Below are 20,899 nucleotides of genomic sequence, written 5' to 3' on the forward strand. Positions count from 1 at the left end.
TTATGTATTTAATGAGAAGAAATTTGCATGAGTCAGTATTATCTGCAATGTTATGGCAGTTAAGTGCAGCTGTTTCTTTGATATGGATTCATTCAGCAGGTTATTTGTTATTCATGGATTTGTAAAGTGTTTTATATTAATAAGCTTTATATTTGCTTCCTTTATATAAAATGTACTGTGTTTTAGTATCCAGTGCTTATCCTGTTGCAGTGTAAATTACAAAAAGATAAACCTACCACATTCAGTACATTGTCTTCTCATCACAAATCCTACCCACTGATACTGAAAAGCTACAATGAAACTTTAAATGGCATGGCAGTGTGGAGCAGAGTCAAAATACATTTTTCTTCATTTTTCACAATTCTCAGTGTTAAATACTGGCTGTAATTTATCCCTTGATGTAGAAAACAGTACAATAATATACAATTTCTCATAATATTTGTTAACCAGCATACACACACACATATACTCTAAATCATATAATAATACAAAGAGTCCAACATGGCAATTTTTCTGTTACAATGTTCAGTTTACAACGTTTAGGACAAAGCAGTCTGCGATCCTGCAGAGCCCGTGTTAACTCTCTTGGGTTTTGTAAGTCTGTGCTCCACACAGTGGTGTTGGTGTAACCTGAGTTTAGATTCTGCTCATTAAAGGTAATGGTCTGGCTGCAGCTACCGTCACTGAACTTCAGGAACTGTGAGACATAGGGTACTACACCCCCACCCCCACCAAAAATAAAAAATATAAATAAATAAATAAATATGTATATATACATAAATTTGAAAATTTGAATCTACTTCCTTAAGTGTATAAAGGAATGATCCCAGATAATAAATATGAAAGTATTTTATGCAAGACCCAGGAATCTGCTTTGGAGAAGGAATAGAGTTTCTGTTCTGTGTGACTCTCCATGACCATTTTTTATTGTTAAACTCTAAAGCCTAAGTTAAGAAGGAGATATGATATAAAGGTCAGTTTCTTATGAATAAAGCTTTCTACTTAGCAGCTGTCAAGTCCATATGGAGACTTACATTGCATTAAAATCACACTGAAACTGCCCAAACTGGAAAAAAGCTTTATAATAATCAGATGAGGTTGACAGCCATGTCTTTAAATTAAGGAATACAAAAGAAATATGTGACATAAAGGATATGCTGTGGCAGCAAGGTAAACTAATATTTTGTTAAGGCTAGGACATTGCAAGGTAACACCAATTAAAGACGTATTAGAGAAAAAAATATTTTTAAATAGAAATGAACTTTATTGAGAAGAGGATATAGCACTAACTATGCTAAAACTACAAAACCACATTATCCAACAGGTTAATTATAAGCTTATTTAAATCTTATAATAGTCATAGTCTTTAGGGCTTAGCCTCTGTTATCCCATGAGTCTGATATTCAAGGTATTAGAAAAAGTATCAGAAAAATTATCACAAAAGTATAAAGGCAGATGTCTGCTGTTCTCATCAAATTCCCTTTTTAAGTAGGAGGATCCCTGAATGATACACTGTGAAACAGTTTCTGAAGATTTGTAGAAGTAGAAGCTACTCCCATCAATGACATCAAAGCTTCCAAGGGGAGGGACAGGGAGGAGCAGAGAGAAGAGAAGAAAGCTTTTGCGAAGCTTTGTCAGATAAATGGAGACAAGTGAGTTGAGTATGGGATTGTATGAAGAAATCAATCCTGTCTCCTCTCATGACCTAGATCTCTAAAGAAGGCCTCTTCACCTTCCCTGAAAGGGTACAAGGAAGTTAGGGAATTTCATTGGAAAATGAGGACAGAGGGGAAGCAGAGGAGATCATATGTAGACATGTGCCTTCTCAGAGACAGTTTTTTGTTGTTTCTGGTGAAAGTAGTGAAGATAGGTTGTTTTTTGTCTGTCTGAAGACAAAGCAGGAACAGGCTGGGAAGGTATAAGGCAGAAGAAAACGTGTGGAGAAAAACAAACTTGCATGCAATTTTTATCAGAAATTCTTGGCAAAGGGAAGAGGATGCAACAAGACCAAGAATGGAAGAGAAGCAAATGTACAAATGCTTCTGAAAGGTTGAAGAGGGTGTATATAATGTGTAAGATGAATCTGAGCTGTGGCACAAGTAATTCTTTCTAAGTGGCACCTGAAGTAAGATGTGGAAAAAAATAATAATTAAAACATTAAAAAACAAAACAAAACAAAACAAAACAAAACAGAAATTCTACAAGCTGGATGAGAAGTGAGTGTTCATCAGGAACCTGTACATGTATATTTTATTTTATGATATCACAAAGTTGCCACAATAGTCATGGTACACAGTCAGTCTATTTTAGAATTTCATCAATGCAATGCAAGAAATTCCATTAAAAAAAAAAAAAAAAGTGTAAAGAAAAAAGGGCTTTGCATATTTATATATATTTAAAAAACAAAAACAACAACAACAACAAAAATCACCTACAAAAAATGTTTGTTTCCTCAAATGGGAATTAAATGAAGTACTTTATTATTATTGACAGAAGTCAATGTTTTCCTACTACACATTGTATCCTTGCCTTTAACTCCTGATGATGAAATATCTTTTTTTCCTTCTGTGCTACCAGTTCAAACTTAATCTGAAGTGACAATAACTGAATTGTTACTGTCTGTACCCATCATTGCCTGGAAATCTGACAGTTGCTTTTATGGGACATCATCAGTGAGGAAAGACAAGGTCCCAGTCCTCAACCACAGATGTTCCCACCATCTCCCTTGTGCTAGCACTAGAGCTCATGCAGCCATGTGGTTAGCTCATTCAGGGAATTGATCCAACTAAAAACAGCAAAGAAAAATAAAACAATTAGTTCTCAGCTAAATCTATTTCCTGAGATAATCCTTGAACAGCTGCACATACACTAGTGCCAGGATTGGCACAAGAGAGAGACAACAGGAATGCACAGCCAAGACAGGAAGATGACTTACAGTGATCACCAAACCTTTGTCCACTTCCTAAACTAGACCATGAAGTAAAATAGCAGTGCTTTTCACTAATTCTGCTTCAAAATGCGTGAACATTGCAGTAACTGGAAATAAAGTGGCTTCTCTAAAGCTGGAATTTAAAAGGTAATTTTTGACTGTCCATTGGGCAAACCAACGTGAATGAAGCTTGATGTTGACTTACAGTTGGCCACGTTTTAAAATTCAGTGTCTCACTGCTCTACCCCGGATGGTATGTTTTGCCAAAATAAATAAATACAGAACGTGAAATCTGAGCTTTATATGCCAAATGGTAAAAGTTCTTAAAAGTTCTTAAAACTTATATACTAAGTTTTCAGAAAATTAGCATATCTTCACAAAACTGCTTGTAAATTATTACAATTACATTCTCAAGATTATTTTAATGATTTAAATAATATAGAAATACTAAACACCTAGGCTTTTACTTCTTCTACTTCTTTTACTTCTTACTACAACATAAGAAGAACCACGTCATACTCACAACATGTTTCACGTAAGGTAATGTAAGTAGAATAGAATAGAATAGAACAGAACAGAACAGAACAGAACAGAACAGAACAATTAAGGTTGGAAGAGACCTTCAAGACCATCTAGTCCAACCACTACCCTACTAACAATGTCATCCATTAAACCATGTCCAAGCTTTCCTTTAACCAGGTCCAACCCCTCCTTGAACACCCCAAGGGATGTTGATGCCACCACTTTCCAGGCCAACCCATTCCAATACCTAACCACCCTTTCTGAGAAGAAATGGCTCCTAATTTCTAACCTAAACCTCCCCTGCTGCAACTTGAGGCCATTCCTGCTAGTTACCGGTGAGAAGAGACCTCTTATCACTAGTTACCTGTGAGAAGAGGCCAATCCTCAGCTCCCCATATATTTTTTTCATATATTTTTAGAGAGCAATAAGGTCTCCCCTGAGACTCCTCTTCAAGGTGCATTGTATATTTTAATGGAAACTATACTCCATTATGCAACATGTAATGGCATTTTTTATTTATTAAATGGAATTTCCTACACAGTTGTTCCAATTAATTTGCCTACAGCACAACAAGAATTTATTGTAAAATTTATACCAAATATTAGCATTTTTATGGTGAATACTGTTGCATTAATTTCCCTGTCTAATTCTTTATTATAGAAAGTATTACAGTCTTCATACTTAAGAATACATTTACATGCAGAAATGTGAAAAGATATTCCTTTTTTTTTTGTGTGTGTGTGTGTGTGTAATTGCAACAGTAAACAGCAATCCTGAGATTCTTGAAAGAAATTTCATGCAATAGACTACAAAGAAAATAGTCATCTCTCTGGGAGCCGTTAATCATTCGATAATGGACAGGACAGCCCATAGCTGCTCTGAAGAAGCATGATTTTCCTAATCATCCAGTGTATAATTTGTCCATAGATTTTTGACATGATAAGCCTTATTGGTGTTGAAGAACCTGTTAGGGATCTATTTAATGGATAGCTCTCCAAGTTCCTTTAGCAAAAAATTATTGACATAAGAAACTATCGCTCTCCATATTAACAATGCCTGTCCTGGGAGGTGTACGTCATAGATTACTGACAATATGGCTTGTAAATGATCTGTTCCTTCTGTACAGAGCACCATTCACAGATTATCAATGTAGTATTATTGGCAGGACACTGCTTCAAGCATGTGCACATGGAATCTGCTTGACACAGATCCTTATAAAAAGAACACATTGTTAGAAGCAAAGGAGCCACCTCAGCAAAGTAGTTGTTCTACACAGAGGACATATTTTAACATGGTTTAGCATATAAAGATGGCATCACCAGGGTGGATACATACCAGCAGTAAGTCTAGAGAAATAGTAAGCATGACATTTTTGATAATTTAAGTGATAAGAAAATGGGGTAAATTACCTCATACTCCTGTGAGAACTTCAAATTGTCATTTGCTTTCAGTCTTTCAATGTTATCTGCAAGTTCCAAGATAGGTATTGGAGGGTGACTGGCCATACCTGTTGTACAGGAAAGAAGAACCAAATTTAAAATAAGCTACATTGATAGCATCATAGTAAAATTTATAAAATGTAGTAGTTAGAATGGCTAGAAATGTATAAGTAGTAAAGATGTCAAATGTAAGAGAAGCAGGCAAATAGTTTGGTTACTCAAAGCACGACATGCTCTGGATAAATGAGCTCTGAAGCCAAATTAAAAGAAGTCACCAAGCATATTCCCAAAGCTAACAATCCTAGTGTAAAGGAAAGAGTTACCCTGAGATGAGACAATGAGGTTAGGTAGGCATGGAAAAATGAGACAGTTAGACCTGATGTCGACCTCTGCTTTGAGTAATGACTCTTAATGTCATTTCAAACTTCTTCTGCTGGACTGTATGAAATGGAAACTGCATTGAATTAGATGAGGAAAGGTGAGCTGAGAAACAGACATTGAAAAGCCCTAAAGGGGAAAGAATAGTATTTTGACAGAAAGCAAAGTGACTTATGCATAATCAAGAAAAACGAACTTGAAGAATGAAGGTTACCAAGGTAACCGGAGACACCTGAACCTGCAAAGGAAATGGTAAAAGAAAAAAGGAAAAAGAAAAAAAAAAAATCAGAAAACTAACGGAAAGGAAAGGAAAGGAAAGGAAAGGAAAGGAAAGGAAAGGAAAGGAAAGGAAAGGAAAGGAAAGGAAAGGAAAGGAAAGGAAAGGAAAGGAAAGGAAAGGAAAGGAAAGGAAAGGAAAGGAAAGGAAAGGAAAGGAAAGGAAAGGAAAGGAAAGGAAAGGAAAGGAAAGGAAAGGAAAGGAAAGGAAAGGAAAGGAAAGGAAAGGAAAGGAAAGGAAAGGAAAGGAAAGGAAAGGAAAGGAAAGGAAAGGATCGCTTGAGAATTAATAACAATGTATCAAGGTCTAGAAGACTGACTACACATCTGACTAAATTAGAAATACTTAAATATTTTATGAAATTTTGAGGTGACTGACATTCACATGCAACTATGAATGACTAGAATTACATGCACCATTGCTTTTAGACAACAGTCACTCAAGAGAAGATCGAACATCAGACAATTATAGCTTCAAAAATGTTTTCACTAGTAGCAGATTGTAGAAGCAGGGGTTGTACAGTTTGGTTGGACGCACATACTGACTGCACTAGTACCTTAAAACATGTTTAATCTAAAACCCCATTTATCAACCCCCAAAAGTACCTACAATCTACTTCAGGTGTAAACATCTTTGTCTACTGATGAAGATAATAAGTGGAAAGGAAGAGTAAGAGCTGGGAATCAGAGATAGAAAGGGGTGAGGAAAGGAATATAGGGACAGCAAGGCAAAAGAAAGACAGAAGAGATGTGGGGCCGACTAGCACAATTTGCCAGCTGAATATTTGCCAGGCAAGATTTTGTGAACATCATTGTTTCAGTCTGTCTCCGTGACCCTTCTCCAAACTGCTTACATTTTCCTCTTCATCCTTAAATGAAGTGAGTTTTCAATTGTTTCAGGGAAGAAATCAGAGCTGGCTAGAAAAATTAAGCTAGTGAACCCAAAAATCTCTTGAAATTGAGAAAGAAAAACAGTGATGACTCAAGGGGGCTCAAGCTGGAAGCCATGTTGCACAATGCTGTTTGTTTTGTCACCATGAATTTCAAAAGCATGCCTAAGACAATTAACTTGCATTTCCTAATAAAGTAGCTGAAAATGACCATGTGGTTACAACACAGTCACCCTACAGAATGTTTTTCCTTCCTTTCCTTTTTTTTTTTCCTAATTCTACTTTCTTTTTTTTTTTTTTTTTTTTTGACATTTCAGGCATCATGTTAATAATATCCAGCAGTGCTGTTCCTAATTCATCTGACCCTATAAATATATATTTACATATTACCTTCATAGTATATCTGTGATGGTGAGACAGTATTTAATGTAGACATTAAAGCAAATTGCCAGTCAACTAACAAAACAGAATGTTCATATATAATAGCAAGATTTATTAGAATTTCAATTAGTAAATTAGTCTATAATATTTGATTTACTTGAATCAGTTCTAGTTGTCTCCCATTTTATTAGAAATTTTGCTTAAAATAAATTGGCTATTCTCATAATAAGAGCATGGGTGACGGTCTTCTAAAAATTAAACTGTTTGATCCAGATCAAGCACCCCCATGGAAAATATGTGAGTGAAAAGGCACAAGAGAACTCTAAATTGATCCAGAAATGGAGGTGGACTGATGCACATCTAAAACAGTGCTTGAACAGAGAAAATAATAGAGACAAAGATGTTTAGACCTTTTCGAGCGAATCGTGGGAGAGAGTTATTATCATATAAGGACTGAGTGGTAGTTTGGCTAGAGAGGGAGGACACAGAGCCAATCAGGGAGGCGTAGGGGACTGAATTACTGCTCAAAGCTGTAAAAAGTAAAAGCCAATTGGAAATGGGAAACAAATTAGTAACAGCAGTAGATCACCATAATCAATCAATCAATCTCGTACATACAGGCACTTCAGACATGCACAAAACAGTCTGGAAACTAAACTAAAATGTCTAATGGTCCAATTACCCTACTGTAAACACAAAGGACATAAAACCAAAGAAAATGAGAATTGCTGTATACATGATGAACCTGTCTAAATCACCAGCAGCATGAGAACAAATCCCAATAATTTGTTTACTGTGAAGGATATTTATTTTTTGAAAAAGATGCTGACTACCCAGTCTTTTTTAAACTATTTTTATCAATTGTTTTTGTCACTATCAATTGACATTCCTAAAGGGAGATTTCATATTAAACATTTTGTGCAAAATGAAACTTGACATAAATAAGAAAACAAACAAACAAAACAAAAAAAAACTACTTACAACTTCTGAAATTGCCAATTTTTGGCTACATCTAACCTCTTTTCTCTAGAATTTATTTTAGAAACTTACATTTGAACACTTGTGAACTTTTCTCAAATCATATGTAAAGTGTGCTCTACTGAGATGGTACTCATTAGATACTTTTTTATGAACTGCTGGAGGACTTCTATTACGTAATCAGTCTACAAAATATAACAATCATCATAGCAGAATATGCTATGTATGAATATGTTAAGACCTCATCCTATCTCTTCATTCAGCACGAAGCTCCTGCTGAATTTGATATCAGTTGCATGTGAACAACAGATGTAGAACTTGACTCAAAAAAACAAAACAAAACAAAACAAACAAACAAACAAAAAAATAAGAACAAAAGCACAGGTGTAGAATTTGACTCAAAACAAACAAACACAAAAAATAACAACAACAACAAAAGTACAGGTAAACACACTTATTTTTGTCATTACATATAACAAAATGCACTTATTTGCAGACACACTTTGACATTAATCAATGTATGCTATGAAAACTGTAAAAAAATAAGACAAAATAGAGCTCAATTAGAACAGACCCTCTGACATGCTAGTAAATCAAAAGAAACAGCATGACAAATGCATGCTTTAAATCTTGCCTTCAAGTAAGACAAAAACACTGAAAAATCAAACAGGAGAAAAACAAAATAGAACAAACAAAAACAAAAACAACAACCATGCTGTACATGCAAAAGGAAGCTGAAATTGTATTCATAATGTGTTTTTTTTTTTTTTTTTTTTTCTTTCTTTCCCCCTAGATTTGGTAGAAGAGTGTCAAATGTAAATAATCTTATCCAGCCTAGCATTAAACCATAAAATTAAAATGCATTACAGTGTAGAAATATTTTCTGGCTAATTCAGAACTAAAGAACTTGGGATACCATATGTGCCGCAAATTCAATGTGTAACTGAGAAAGTAAGGTCAGAATTTACCTGCATACTTTATCCAGGCTTTAAATCTGCCAAGTTTTCTCCTGTACCCCACTGAAACAAGTGGGTGTTTTGGCCTTGTCATTAATCATTTTGTTTATTGTCACAGTTTTATGTTAAGAGCTTTTAAAAACATCTGTGAAACATACATTTATTTATAAATTTGGACATGTAGGTTTACATGTCCACAATAAATAAGCAATGAGTTAAGAAAGAAATACAGTGCACAGCTGCTAGCATACAGAACACAATCCAGATGAACTGAAAATGTGACAATATTTTCACAGATATTTCTTTATGAAATAAGTTATATTAAAGGTCTATATCAAATTAATACTCGGGAATTTTAAAGACTCATTTATTACATACTCATTTTTATTCAATGTCACAGAATACCTTCCAACATACCTATGTATATCTATGTTGATTAAGATGTTGGTCTATTATTGAAAAATGAAGGAATCAGTAATAGTTGGTACAGTCACTGACACTTTCTTTTATCAGAAAGATATACATATGCAACATCTGGACATGGGAAATGGAAAATATGAAGGGTGACCCAGGGTCATGATAATTTACCCAGGATGCCTTCAGTATATTTGATCAATCAATGTTACTTTAAATATTATTTTTAAAATGGCTACTGTTATCTCAGAGAGTGAACTTATATCTTGTGTACAAAGCTAAATTTATAAGATAAGTTTTAGAGAAATATGTTATTCTGTAATAACTAATCAAAAATAGTTATTCATGTGCTTATAATACTGCAATATTATACTCCTTATGCCCCAATATAAAAACCCTTTTATTCCAGAAAAATGTATGTTATTCTAAAATTGATTAATTATTCTGGAATGAAACTCTTATTGTAAATCAGAATTAGATATAGCAAGCAGACCTAGGTGCTCACAGCAGAAACCTCAGCTGAATGAGCTGTAAAAGGTCTCTACAGAGAGAGAGAAACGGTGAGGCCTAGTTCTCAGCCCTGATCTCAAATTACTCAAGACAATAGCCTGTTGCAAAATCATTGGCTAAAATCCAGGAAAAATAAAAATTATAATAATAATAAAAAGCCCTCTTGTGAGTAGCAGAGCCTTCAACTCTCTCCCAGCTAAACAGATTTTTATTGCCTCTCTTTTAGATAGCAACCAAGTGGGATCTCAGAAAACTGTTGTTTGCACTTGGAAGCCTAAATCTCATTTAAGGTGCTTAAAACCTTCATGTGAGTCAAGTTCACATACACACAGAATATATATGTAGAATATATTCTCACTATGAGAAATCTCCTGCAGTCTCTTTTTGCCATGGAGACAAACCCCAGCTCTTCCTTCAGCATTGTCATGGTACTCAAAAAAAGAAAATGTGTACATAAAGGGAAGAACTTTCCTGCTAACTTGCGGAACAGGTGACAAAATCCAGACACCACTTTTTCCACTTTTGTTACTTGTACCTTTTTCCTATGGAGATTTTTTATTCTTTTTCTGCCTTATCTTGAAAATAGGTTAGTATAAACTGCTCAGGAACTCGCTGAGTTTCATGAGCATGCACTTACCTAATGAAAATGCAGAATCTTCAATTTGGAGCTGTAAAAATTTTATTTATTTTCCTTCTATTTCAAAGCATCTTATTTGGTTCATAAGAAATAATGAGATAATTGTTTAATTGCCACACAGTTATGCAAATTACTTATACGCATGACACATATTATATTTAAATGCGTAAAAAAACAGTCACTTTTCAGGAATGACTCAGTTCAGTTCTTTGGTTAATTGGCAGATTGAAGTCTTTCCACAAGTCTTGGGTCTCATAACCCACTCAAACTACTTAACATTAATTATTTTCCTTTATACAAACCTGGGCTGCCTCATTTGATAAAACCTCTTGTGCGGACTTAATTATTATCCCCTCCCTACCTTTGCCCACCCATGTGACAGAGACTTTTAAAATTTGCACAGTTGTTAATGATGTTAATCCCATATTTTACAGGAAATTTGAACGGGAAGAATGCTACTGATTTTCCTTCAGCCACTCTAATTTCAGAAGAATATCAAAATTACACATGAAACTCCCTATGCTACTGTGAGACTGGGTATTTTCATATTTACTCAATGAAAACTTGGCACAGATGTGAACCACTCAGTAGCATATGGGCTTATCTAACAAATATATATTTTTTGGATAACACATATGGACATGGGATCTTGTTCTGAGTTGTGGAACTATGGGCTATTTCAAATGTCAAGACAAAATGTCCATCTTTTCTGTGTAGTTACTCTGTTAATTGAGGAGTGAAGACAGAGACTAATATGAACCTTCATAAAAAGGGTAAGAGAGGAAACCTTAGTTAGGTAAGTAAAAGATTAATGAGGAATACAATTATTTATTGAGAGGACAAGAAAAAGTGATAGGAAAGCAACACATTTACTGTGCTGGTAGTTTAGAAAGTGGGTTTTTATCACATCTTCATGCTGATTTGACAATTTTATGACCAGTAAAGCATAACTTTTGCCAAAATCACTGCACTGCAATCACCAAAGATAAAATATTGCTTCCTGGTAAATTCTTTCAAAAAGTTATGCCCAACAACCCAACCACCTAGGATTATTTTGTACTCATGGTTAGAAAATCAAATTTAACACATGGGACTAATTTTCAGATTATTTTGATAGTCAGATCTGATTCTCTTTTCCTTAAACAAAATATGCAATTTCTAGTATTTTTGGAAAGAGGCTGTTTATAAATCTTTTAGAGGATTAAAACTTACGACAACCCTGACTTTTGTAAGTATGCCTCACTCAGCTCTCCCACTGAGAAGTGGCAATCTAAATATCATAGAATCATAAAGGTTGGAAAAGACCTTCAAGATCATCTGGTCCAACTGCCCTCTTTCCACCAGTATTACCCACTAAACCATGTCCCTAAGTACCACATCCAACCTTTCTTTAAATCACATCCATTCTTTCCTTCAGATGGTGACTTTCCTAGGCAACCCATTCCAATGCCTAACTACTCTTTTTGAGAAGATATTTATCTTAATTTCCAAACTGAACCTTCCCTGGCACAACTTTCCATTCCTCTTGTCCTAAAAAATTGCTAATGTAATTTAAAATGTTCTTTCTTAATACTTCTTCACATTATGTATTCATCATAACCTCCTTTTTTTGTGTGTGTGTGTTGTTGTTGTGTTTTTGTTGTTGTTGTTGTTTGTGTTGTTCACTGGAAGAAAATAGAGAGCTTGAAAAGATCCAAAGAAACTGTAGATGTTCCATAAGCTAAATAAATAATTATAATAATGAAATCAAATCATCAATCCTGATGCACTTGTACTGACTTGACAGATGCTGATTATTAATGTACATGTCATTTATTTGTATTATTATAACGTACTCTGTCATTTATTTTATCTGTATTCAATGTTCATAAAAGGTAGTATCTTGCAGAGTTAATAAAGGCATTGTATGAGGGTGACTGGAGATGTCTTGTTAAAAGAAACCCATCACATAACAACATCAGTACCATCTCCTTCTCTCAGCTGCCTGCTTTGCTCCAAAAGTACCCTACATGTTTCTGCTACCCAACAGAAAGAAAACAACAACAACACAGTTATGAAAGTGAAAGAACAACAATAATAAAAACAACAACAACAACAAAATTGTGTCCTGAATATACAACCTTTCTATATTTCCTCTATGTTCGTCTTGGAAGAGCTTTGTCCTGCATGTCACTTGATGATGTGTTAGAGTATGGAGTTGGATAATTATTTAAGCAGTATTTAAAGATCTGAGTTAAATTCAAACAGATTTAAATAAAATGGTAGCCCTAATTGAAGGTGTTGTAAGTTAAGTTAAAATCTGCTTCTGCTGCCATAGGAACTGTAGGTTGACTACTCTGCAGCTAAGATTTCATATTAAGAACAAGCTAATTAGCAAGTGTTACATAGCAATATAAACCTCCTGGGATAGTATCCTTCATATTTGGTTGCATTCTAAATATCTTAATGGACTGATCTACACCTAGGAGTCCTAGAAAAAAAAAAAAAATATATATATATATATATCATAATTTGATTTTTGTTCTATATTTTTTTCTAGTAATTTGAATCCTCCATTTGTGGAAAAGACTTACAGCAAAGAAAGGGATCTTATAATAGAAATGGATTGCAGATCTTCTGCTTAACTAGCTTCACAGAAAACTACCAACTTCCCAGATAAATTACAGAGTTGAAAGGAAAAGTACACTTCTACTCCTCTCTAGTTCTTTTTGGATCAGTGAGGTGGAACTGCAATGCCTACAAGTGCCACGAATTCTGCCAGTTCTTATTAAATTTACATTTTTAGTATGAATTTATAATTAATTAATTTTAAATTATTAAGACTTAGCAGCATTTTTTTTCTAATCATATTTTATTTGACTATATAACCAATATTAAATGGATAGGTAAAACTCTACACAAACATCAGAAAATATTGCTTATATACCTAGTAATTCAGATATCCCCTCTACCTAGTGTATATGTGCATACAGTTAATGACTTATTTTAGGTATAAACTAAAATGTAAGAAGCAACACCTTTCTGTTCATGTTTCGAAGATTTGTATATACATGTCTATCTATTTAAAAAACTTTAAAACTTTGTGTGAAGGTGCTGGATAAGGTCTGAAACCTTTTCTTCATGAGGGTAAGTCTACATTAGTGTTGCAGTCTCAGAGGCACAATTGCAAATCAAAGCATTCAGTCATTTCCATTTACTACATTAAGGTTCATATTGTGGAGAGGTCCCAGAGCACATCAACAAGATTCCCACATTCAGACGAAACTCAACAAGAAGATGCACTCCCGAAACACACCTCTTGTCTCAGCTGCTAAAGATCATTCACTGTAATAAAACAGATTTAGGCAAGTCTGGGGCAAGCCTCAAGCCTCAAAACACTTACTTTTTACCTCTGATATATGCAGTAAGGACGTTGGGTCTTTAGCCCCTTCTTCATTGTTCTGTAGATGTACTCCTGCTAGGGCACAACTATCCTAATGCAGACATTCTTTTAAATATGAGAAATGAGAGTTGCCAGTTCAGTTAACCCTTTTGTAATATTTAGTGTGTCTCCTTCTTTAGCTAGTCTTTTAACATCTCAAGTACTTAATTGCCTGTCTTTATGAGCTTAAATCCATTATTATTATCATTGCACTAAATGTAATAAATCTGACAAAATAATGCTCAGGAAGATTTGATAAGTAATTAGCATCATATCAGGACTGTGTGCAATCATATGGTGACAGAAAATAAGACTACTGAAATACAGAATGATCAAAACAAAGGTAATTTAAAAAACATTTACTCATAAAATGACACTAAAAATCAATTTTATTTTAAGTATTTCTCTCTGTGTTTCTTAACTATCAACCAAAAAAAAAAAAAAACACTTTAATAAAACAGTTTCATAAATAAAGTAATTAAATGGGTAATCAAGAATTCAAGTGTTACTTCTACCTTTCAGAACTACTGCCATATTAATTTGACCTCTATGACTCTTTGACCCTAATATAGCCTGAATTTAAGAGACAAGAATATTTCTCTAGGTATTTTTTTGTTTGTTTGTTTGATTGCTTTCATATTTGCAATATAGTAAAACCTCCAGTGATATTGATTTGATAATTTAGTAGAAATAAGGGAAGTTTAATTACAAGAAATAGCTATAAGTATCTAGTTACTAAATAGAGGGATGTACATTTCTCAATAGTTTTCTAGCGTTCTTAGGTTTAACTTGTACTTTTAGTATATAAAACAAATTCACACAATATATATGACTTTTGGATCCTTTATACAAAATTTTGTTCATGCAGGATTTTTCTTTAAATATAGAAATTACAGAATTACCTCCAAACCTATCAGAGAAATACATACTATAAAAATATCATAAGTGGCAAAAAAAAAATAATATATATATATTTAAAATTATTCTGTTCTGTAACAGCACCACTAACCAGAGTCTGTGATCACAGAGCTCTTAGTGAGATATTATTGTCTCTCACCTGGAGTTTGAAAATTAAGGCGTCGTAGCTCCACTGGGTCTGTGGGATGGTGAGAAGGGACCTCCTTGCTGTTGGGTATGCTGCTCTTTCTAGAATCAGATTCAGCCCTCTTCCTGCATGGAGAAGGTGAATACATGCATATAAGACTGAGGTGTGAAGTAGACAAACACAGGTATTCAAGTCTTTAATCATTAAATTATAAAGATGAGATGATTTCTGAAAGACCATTTGATGCAGTGAAAAGATAAAATAATGATTAATATGAAGGTGACAAAATAATGATTCACGATGGGTAAGGCAGCTACCAATGTTAAAATGAATTTAAATATAGAAATGTCAGAATGTTTTGAGCATTCTGGCCTATGCTAATCCTCTAGATCATCTTTCTGGGCACCAGAATAATTAACTATTATGAGACATAACACTAAACATAAAAAACTTTACACTCATGCATCTGATCACATCTACATATTCAAGGCTCAGACTACACTTGAATGTTTCTGATCAAATTACTAATTTCACTGTAATTTTAGCATTTTTGTTAGTTTGTCCAAAACAAGCTGGGAACAGGGGGGAGGGGGGAGGGGGGAGGGGTGGGGGAATTGGACCTCATCTATGCTTCCCTTCCTCTAGAGTGAAGCAGTGTCCACAGAGGTTGTTAGTAAAATGAACTGTTTTGGTAAAATGAACTCTCATAACTTAAGAGCATCTTTTTCTGCCACAAAACATGGAGAACTATATTATATAAAGAATATCTAATTGTCTGCATTGTCAGTCAGGAATCTGGAAATTTAATGTTTGAATGCAAGTGGAATCCTTCAATAAATCTCTGTGAATTCCTGAATGAAAATATGAATTGGCTGATATAATTCATGAAATGAATAAATTTCATTTCATTTATACATGAAATAGACAATAAAGAGGAAAAAAAAAAAAAAAAGCAGCAAAGAGCTGCTTTTCTGAAAACAGAACTGAGACGATTTTAAGATTTACTATAGGTAAATCTTTTCTAGGTGTCCAACATTTGGTCTGGTGCACCACTACTGTTGCTTTTTTGCTTTTTTGTTTTCTAATTGACTCGCAATGTGGCAATGATAAATCTGTTATTATTCCACTGGGGTTCCTTCTTAAAAATTCTTCAAATGATTTCTCACTGTTCTTGAAATAATGAACACGTGTTGGCATTCAGTAAAAGGTGCATGCAGAAAGATTTCAAAGACTATGTCAAGCAGCCAAATAGCAACATGGTGGAATGAATTATTACTGTTCTTCGAAAGTTACTGGACTTAAAATTATACATGTATATACACACACACACACACACACATATGTACATATATAAATTGTTTTGCTACAAAAACTTTTATTAACTTATTTTTAGTGAAGCTTTGCAGATTTAAATTTGATTCTTCTTTTAAAAAGATATTATGGAATGACTCATTTGAAATTTCTTTTTTACTTTTGATCCTATCACAAAAGCAGCAAAATACTCTAGTGTTCTTTATTCTTAAGTATAGGTGAAGACAGGCTGCTTTCCATTTCCAATAAATATTTTTATCTTTATTTCATATTCCTGAAGTCAAGAGATCAGTGGAACTGTCCAGAGACAAGTTTATTTTTCTTCCACTTTCAAGTCAGTGCTGGGCAACAATATTTCCTATTCATCTAGAAAAAGAACTAAATTCTCTTTGAATCATTTGTGTGAATATTTTGAACTGTTATAGCACAAAAGAATGGTTTATTATTATTATACTTAGGATCATTTTGTCTTTTCTATCTCTCCAGATTAATTGTTTCAGATAACGCAATTGATAAAAAACTGCTGGGAAAAAAAATAAATAAAAAAATTCCACTAAAGACAAATCACATCATTTTGGTGGCCACAGACAATGGGATTGAGTGCATCCTCAACAAATTTGGAGATGATGCCAAGCTGAGTGGTGCAGTTGATACGACAGAAGGAAGGGATGCCATCCAAAGGGACCTGTACAAGCTTGAGAAATGGGTGCATGAGAACCTAATGAGGTTCAACAAGTCCAAGTGCAGGGTGCTGCATCTGGGCCAGGGCAATGCCAGACATGAGTGCAGACTGGGTGAAGAACTTACTGAGAGCAGCCCTGCAGAGAAGGACTTGGTGGTTCTGATGGCTCAACACAAGCTGGCAGTGTGCGCTTGCAGCCCAGAAGGCTAACTGCATCCTGGGCTGCATCAACAGAGGTGTGAACAGCAGGTGGAGGGAGGTGATTGTCCCCTCTACTCTGCCCTCGTGAGGCCCCACTTGGAGTCCTGCATCCAGGTCTAGGGCCTCCAGCACAAGATTTGTTAGAGTGGGTCCAGAGGAGGTCTACAAAGATGATCAAGGGGCAGGAGCACCTCTCATACAAAGATAGATTGGGAGAGCTGGGGCTGTTCAGCCTAAAGAAGAGAACACTGCATGCAGGGTGACCTCATTGCAACCTTTCAGTACTTGAACGGGACTTCATAAAAGATGGAGCGCAACTCTTTGATCAGTCAGATATTGGCAAGATGATGGTGAATGGTTTTAAACTAAAAGAGGGGAGATTTATGTTAGAGGTTAGGACAAAATTTTTCACTCAGAGGGTGGTGAGGCACTGGAACAGGTTTCCTAGAGAGATTGCGGATGCCCTATCCCTGGAGGTGTTCAAGAGAAGGTTAGATGAGGCCCTGAGCAACCTGATCTAGTGAGTGGCATCCCTGTCTATGGCAGGGGGGTTGGAGTTAGGTGATCCTTAAGATCCCATCCAACCCAAGCCATTCTATGATTCTATGATCATTTTCACTTACAGAAATACGTCAGCACTGACTCTATGTATCATGAACACTTTAGAACTATTCACACTTTAAGCACTAAACCACATTCCTTTAGCAGTTATCGTTATAGCAAAGAATACTTTTACCTTCATGAAAGCACAAATAAAAACATATGAACATTGTATAACCATTTTGTTTCTTGAAAATGTGCCTCGTGAAGACAAAAAGTAATAGTGAAACTTGGCTGTATATGCTATGTGGATTTTAAGTGTTGTAAAAAACAAACAAACAAACAAAAAAACATAAAATATCTTGCAGCTGCCTTCAGTTTGATACTTTAATGTCTATATTCACTTAGGTTGACAGATGTTCTGTTTTTCTGCTTTAGATCATTCTTATGATAACTTGTCTCTCTCTGTTCTCTTCCCCTCACCCCCTACCTCCATCCCCATCCCCTCTCCATCCCCCACATTTTCCCCATCTGGATTCCAATCCCCACTGGATTAAATGAAAAGTGATTACTCTTCACTTCTCACCTGTCAGGTTTACTGCTCCATTGTAATGCAGCAAACAGGGAAGAAAAGGCCAAATGTTAGTTTATCAGCATCAAACAAGTTAAGCATGACAACAGCAAATACAAGGAATGCTGACTTACAGTAAGGATATATAACTAGCCTCCCCAAAAGGAAAAGACAGCTCGGGAATCAAGGAATAAATGGAGGACACAGTTTAAAACAAAAGAGAATTTTCTCCTGCTGAAAAAAAAACCATCTATTTTAGAAACAGTCTGCAAAATAATATCTTGTATCCAGAGAGACACTGGAGAATGAGCATTTAATTAGAGCTTTAACAAGTTAACATTCTATTGATAAATAGCATCTAAGACATAAAGAGGTTCATCCTTGCAGGGAAAAGAGATGAGAGCAGGGAAGAGGAGAGCTGGGCATAATGAAGAAAGAGAAGGAGTGAAAGGGAGAAGAAGGAGAGATAAGGAAGTGAAGTACAAGGTTAAATATGTAAGATCATGTTTTAATTAAATTTAATTAAAAATAAATAAATAAGGAAATATTTATTACTAAATTGTTTTATAAAACCAAGTACTAAAATAATAAGAAAATAATTTAATGATACCTTGGAAAGCAAGGTAGTCATAAATATTTCTCAAATGAAGTACTATACACCTTCACAGATTTTGAAGGAATAGCATTTATGTGAGGACTAGAGTGATCCATATAGATTTGTAGTAAACTGTGATCTATAGAGATCATTTTAACAGGGAAAATTATTAGCTTCCATCATCATGTTCTACCATATACACTGTAAGTATAGTATTTGTCTCTCTATCTATTATTAAAAAAGTGGGTCTGCAAACTTTTTATATTCTGGAGTCATCAATGACCAAATTAATCACACATTGTAAAAAAAAGTCTTTATAGACTTTCACGGTCTTTATAGACTGTCCCGTTGGCAGATGATAACCAGTTGCATCCCCCAGGGCTCAGCATTGGGGACAGTTTTGTGTAACGTTTTTATCAGTGATCTGGATGAGGGGATAGAGTGCACCCTCAGTAATCATGCAAATGATACTGTTAGGTGGGACTGTTGGTCTGCTAGAGGGTGGGAAGACTCTGCAGAGGGATCTGGATAGGATAAGCCTATGGCTGAGTCCAGTCACATGACACTGAACAAGGCTTGATGTCAGGTCCTGAGCTTGGGTCACAACAACCTGATGCAGCATTATAGGTTTGGGGAAGAGTGGCTGGAAAGTTACCTGGTAGAAAAGAATCTGGTGGTATGCCAATAGAGGGCTGAACATGAGCCAGCAAAGTGTCCAAGTAGCCAAGAAGGCCACATCAGAAGTAGCAGAGCCAGCAGGACTAGGAAAGTAATTATATACAAGGGTATGCTGCATGGGTAAGACGGCACCTCTAGTACTGTGTTCAGTTTTGGGCTCCTCACTACAAGAAGGATGTGGAGGTGCTTGAGCAAGTCCAGAGAAGGGCTACAAAGCTGGTGAGGGGTACGGAGAACATATCTTACGAGGAGCGGCTGAGGGAACTGGGATTGTTCAGCCTGGAAAAGAGGAGGCTCAAGGGCGATCTTATTGTTCTCTACAGGGACCTTAAAGGAGGCTGTAGCGAGGTGGGCATTGGTTTATTCTCCCAAGTGCCTGGTGACAGGATGAGGGAGAAGGGGCTAAAGTTGCAACAGGGGAGTTTTAGGTCGGATATTAGGAAGAACTTCTTAACCTAAAGGGTTATTAGGCATTGGAATGGGCTGCCCAGGGAAGTGGTTGAGTCACCATCCCTGGAGGTCTTTAAAAGACATTTAGATGTTGAACTTAGTGATATGGTTTAGTGGAGGACTTGTTAGTGTTAGGTCAGAGATTGGACTAGGTGATCTTGGAAATTTCTTCCAACCTAAATGATTCTGTGATTCTATGACAAGTGCTATGAGGAGCAGTTGAAGGAACTGGGGCTGTTCAGCCCAGAGAAGAAGAGTCTTAGGGGCAAGACCTCATTGCTCACTACAACTACCTGAATGCAGATAGTAGTGAGGAGGATGGTGGTCCCCTTTCTCAGGTGACAAGTGACAAGTGATCGGATGTGAAGAAATGGCTCTCACATTTCAACAGTGGAAGTTTAGTTTGAACATTAGGAAGAGTTTCTTCACAGAGGGGGTGATTAAGCATTGGAATGAGCTGCCAAGGGAAGTGGTAGAGTACTTGTCCCTGGTGGTATTTAAGAGATGTGACAATGTGGTGCTAATGGTTTAGTGATGGGACTTGGTAGCTCAGCTTGATAGCTGGACATGATGATCTTGAAGGTCTTTTCCAATCTAAATAATTCTAAGATTCTATGACCATCACTTAAGATTCCCCCATTCTCATTTCTGTGCTCAACTTTTGTTTTTTCCCCTTAGAACCATTTGTCTTCTTATATTTCAAGATTCAGAGTCCTCAGGTTCACTATGTACAAAAGATTCAAGTTTTGGCTCCTGCATTCTGAAGTAAGTCAAAAAAGCTGCACTTAATAAGAGCAAATAACACAAAGCCTGTCAAAAGAACTTTAATTTCTTTTCTCTAAAACTGAAAAAAAAAACCACCCTACAAACAACACTGATCCAAGAAACATCTAGAATGAGGAACATTTTGCTCTTTATCAGTAAAAGGCTGAAATTAGAAAGCTTGTGATTTCTTAAATACAGTAAGAACAACCACAGAAACTCATATTACAGGAAAAAAAAAAAAAAAGGCATGAAAGGATACTTCAGGGCCATATCTTTTTGGTTTGCATTGCAGCACAGTAGTGCTTTATGTAAACCAGCTTGGGAAATAG

At 35.5% G+C, this 20,899-nt stretch overlaps 1 protein-coding gene across 3 annotated transcripts in view; it reads right to left on the minus strand.

The window, feature by feature from the left end:
• PTPRD (protein tyrosine phosphatase receptor type D) overlaps positions 1-20,899 on the minus strand; it is a 397,803-nt gene that overhangs the window by 70,947 nt on the left and 305,957 nt on the right. For all 3 annotated transcript variants that reach the window (XM_082783775.1, XM_082783774.1, XM_082783776.1), the window contains 2 exons: positions 14,790-14,902; positions 4,862-4,959 (listed from right to left, as the gene is read on the minus strand). In XM_082783775.1, the coding sequence (XP_082639901.1) occupies positions 4,862-4,959; positions 14,790-14,902 (211 nt within the window). The remainder of the gene's footprint in view (positions 1-4,861; positions 4,960-14,789; positions 14,903-20,899) is intronic.

Source organism: Aythya marila (genome assembly GCF_965140915.1).
Source record: "Aythya marila genome assembly, chromosome: Z".
NCBI lineage: Eukaryota > Metazoa > Chordata > Aves > Anseriformes > Anatidae > Aythya > Aythya marila.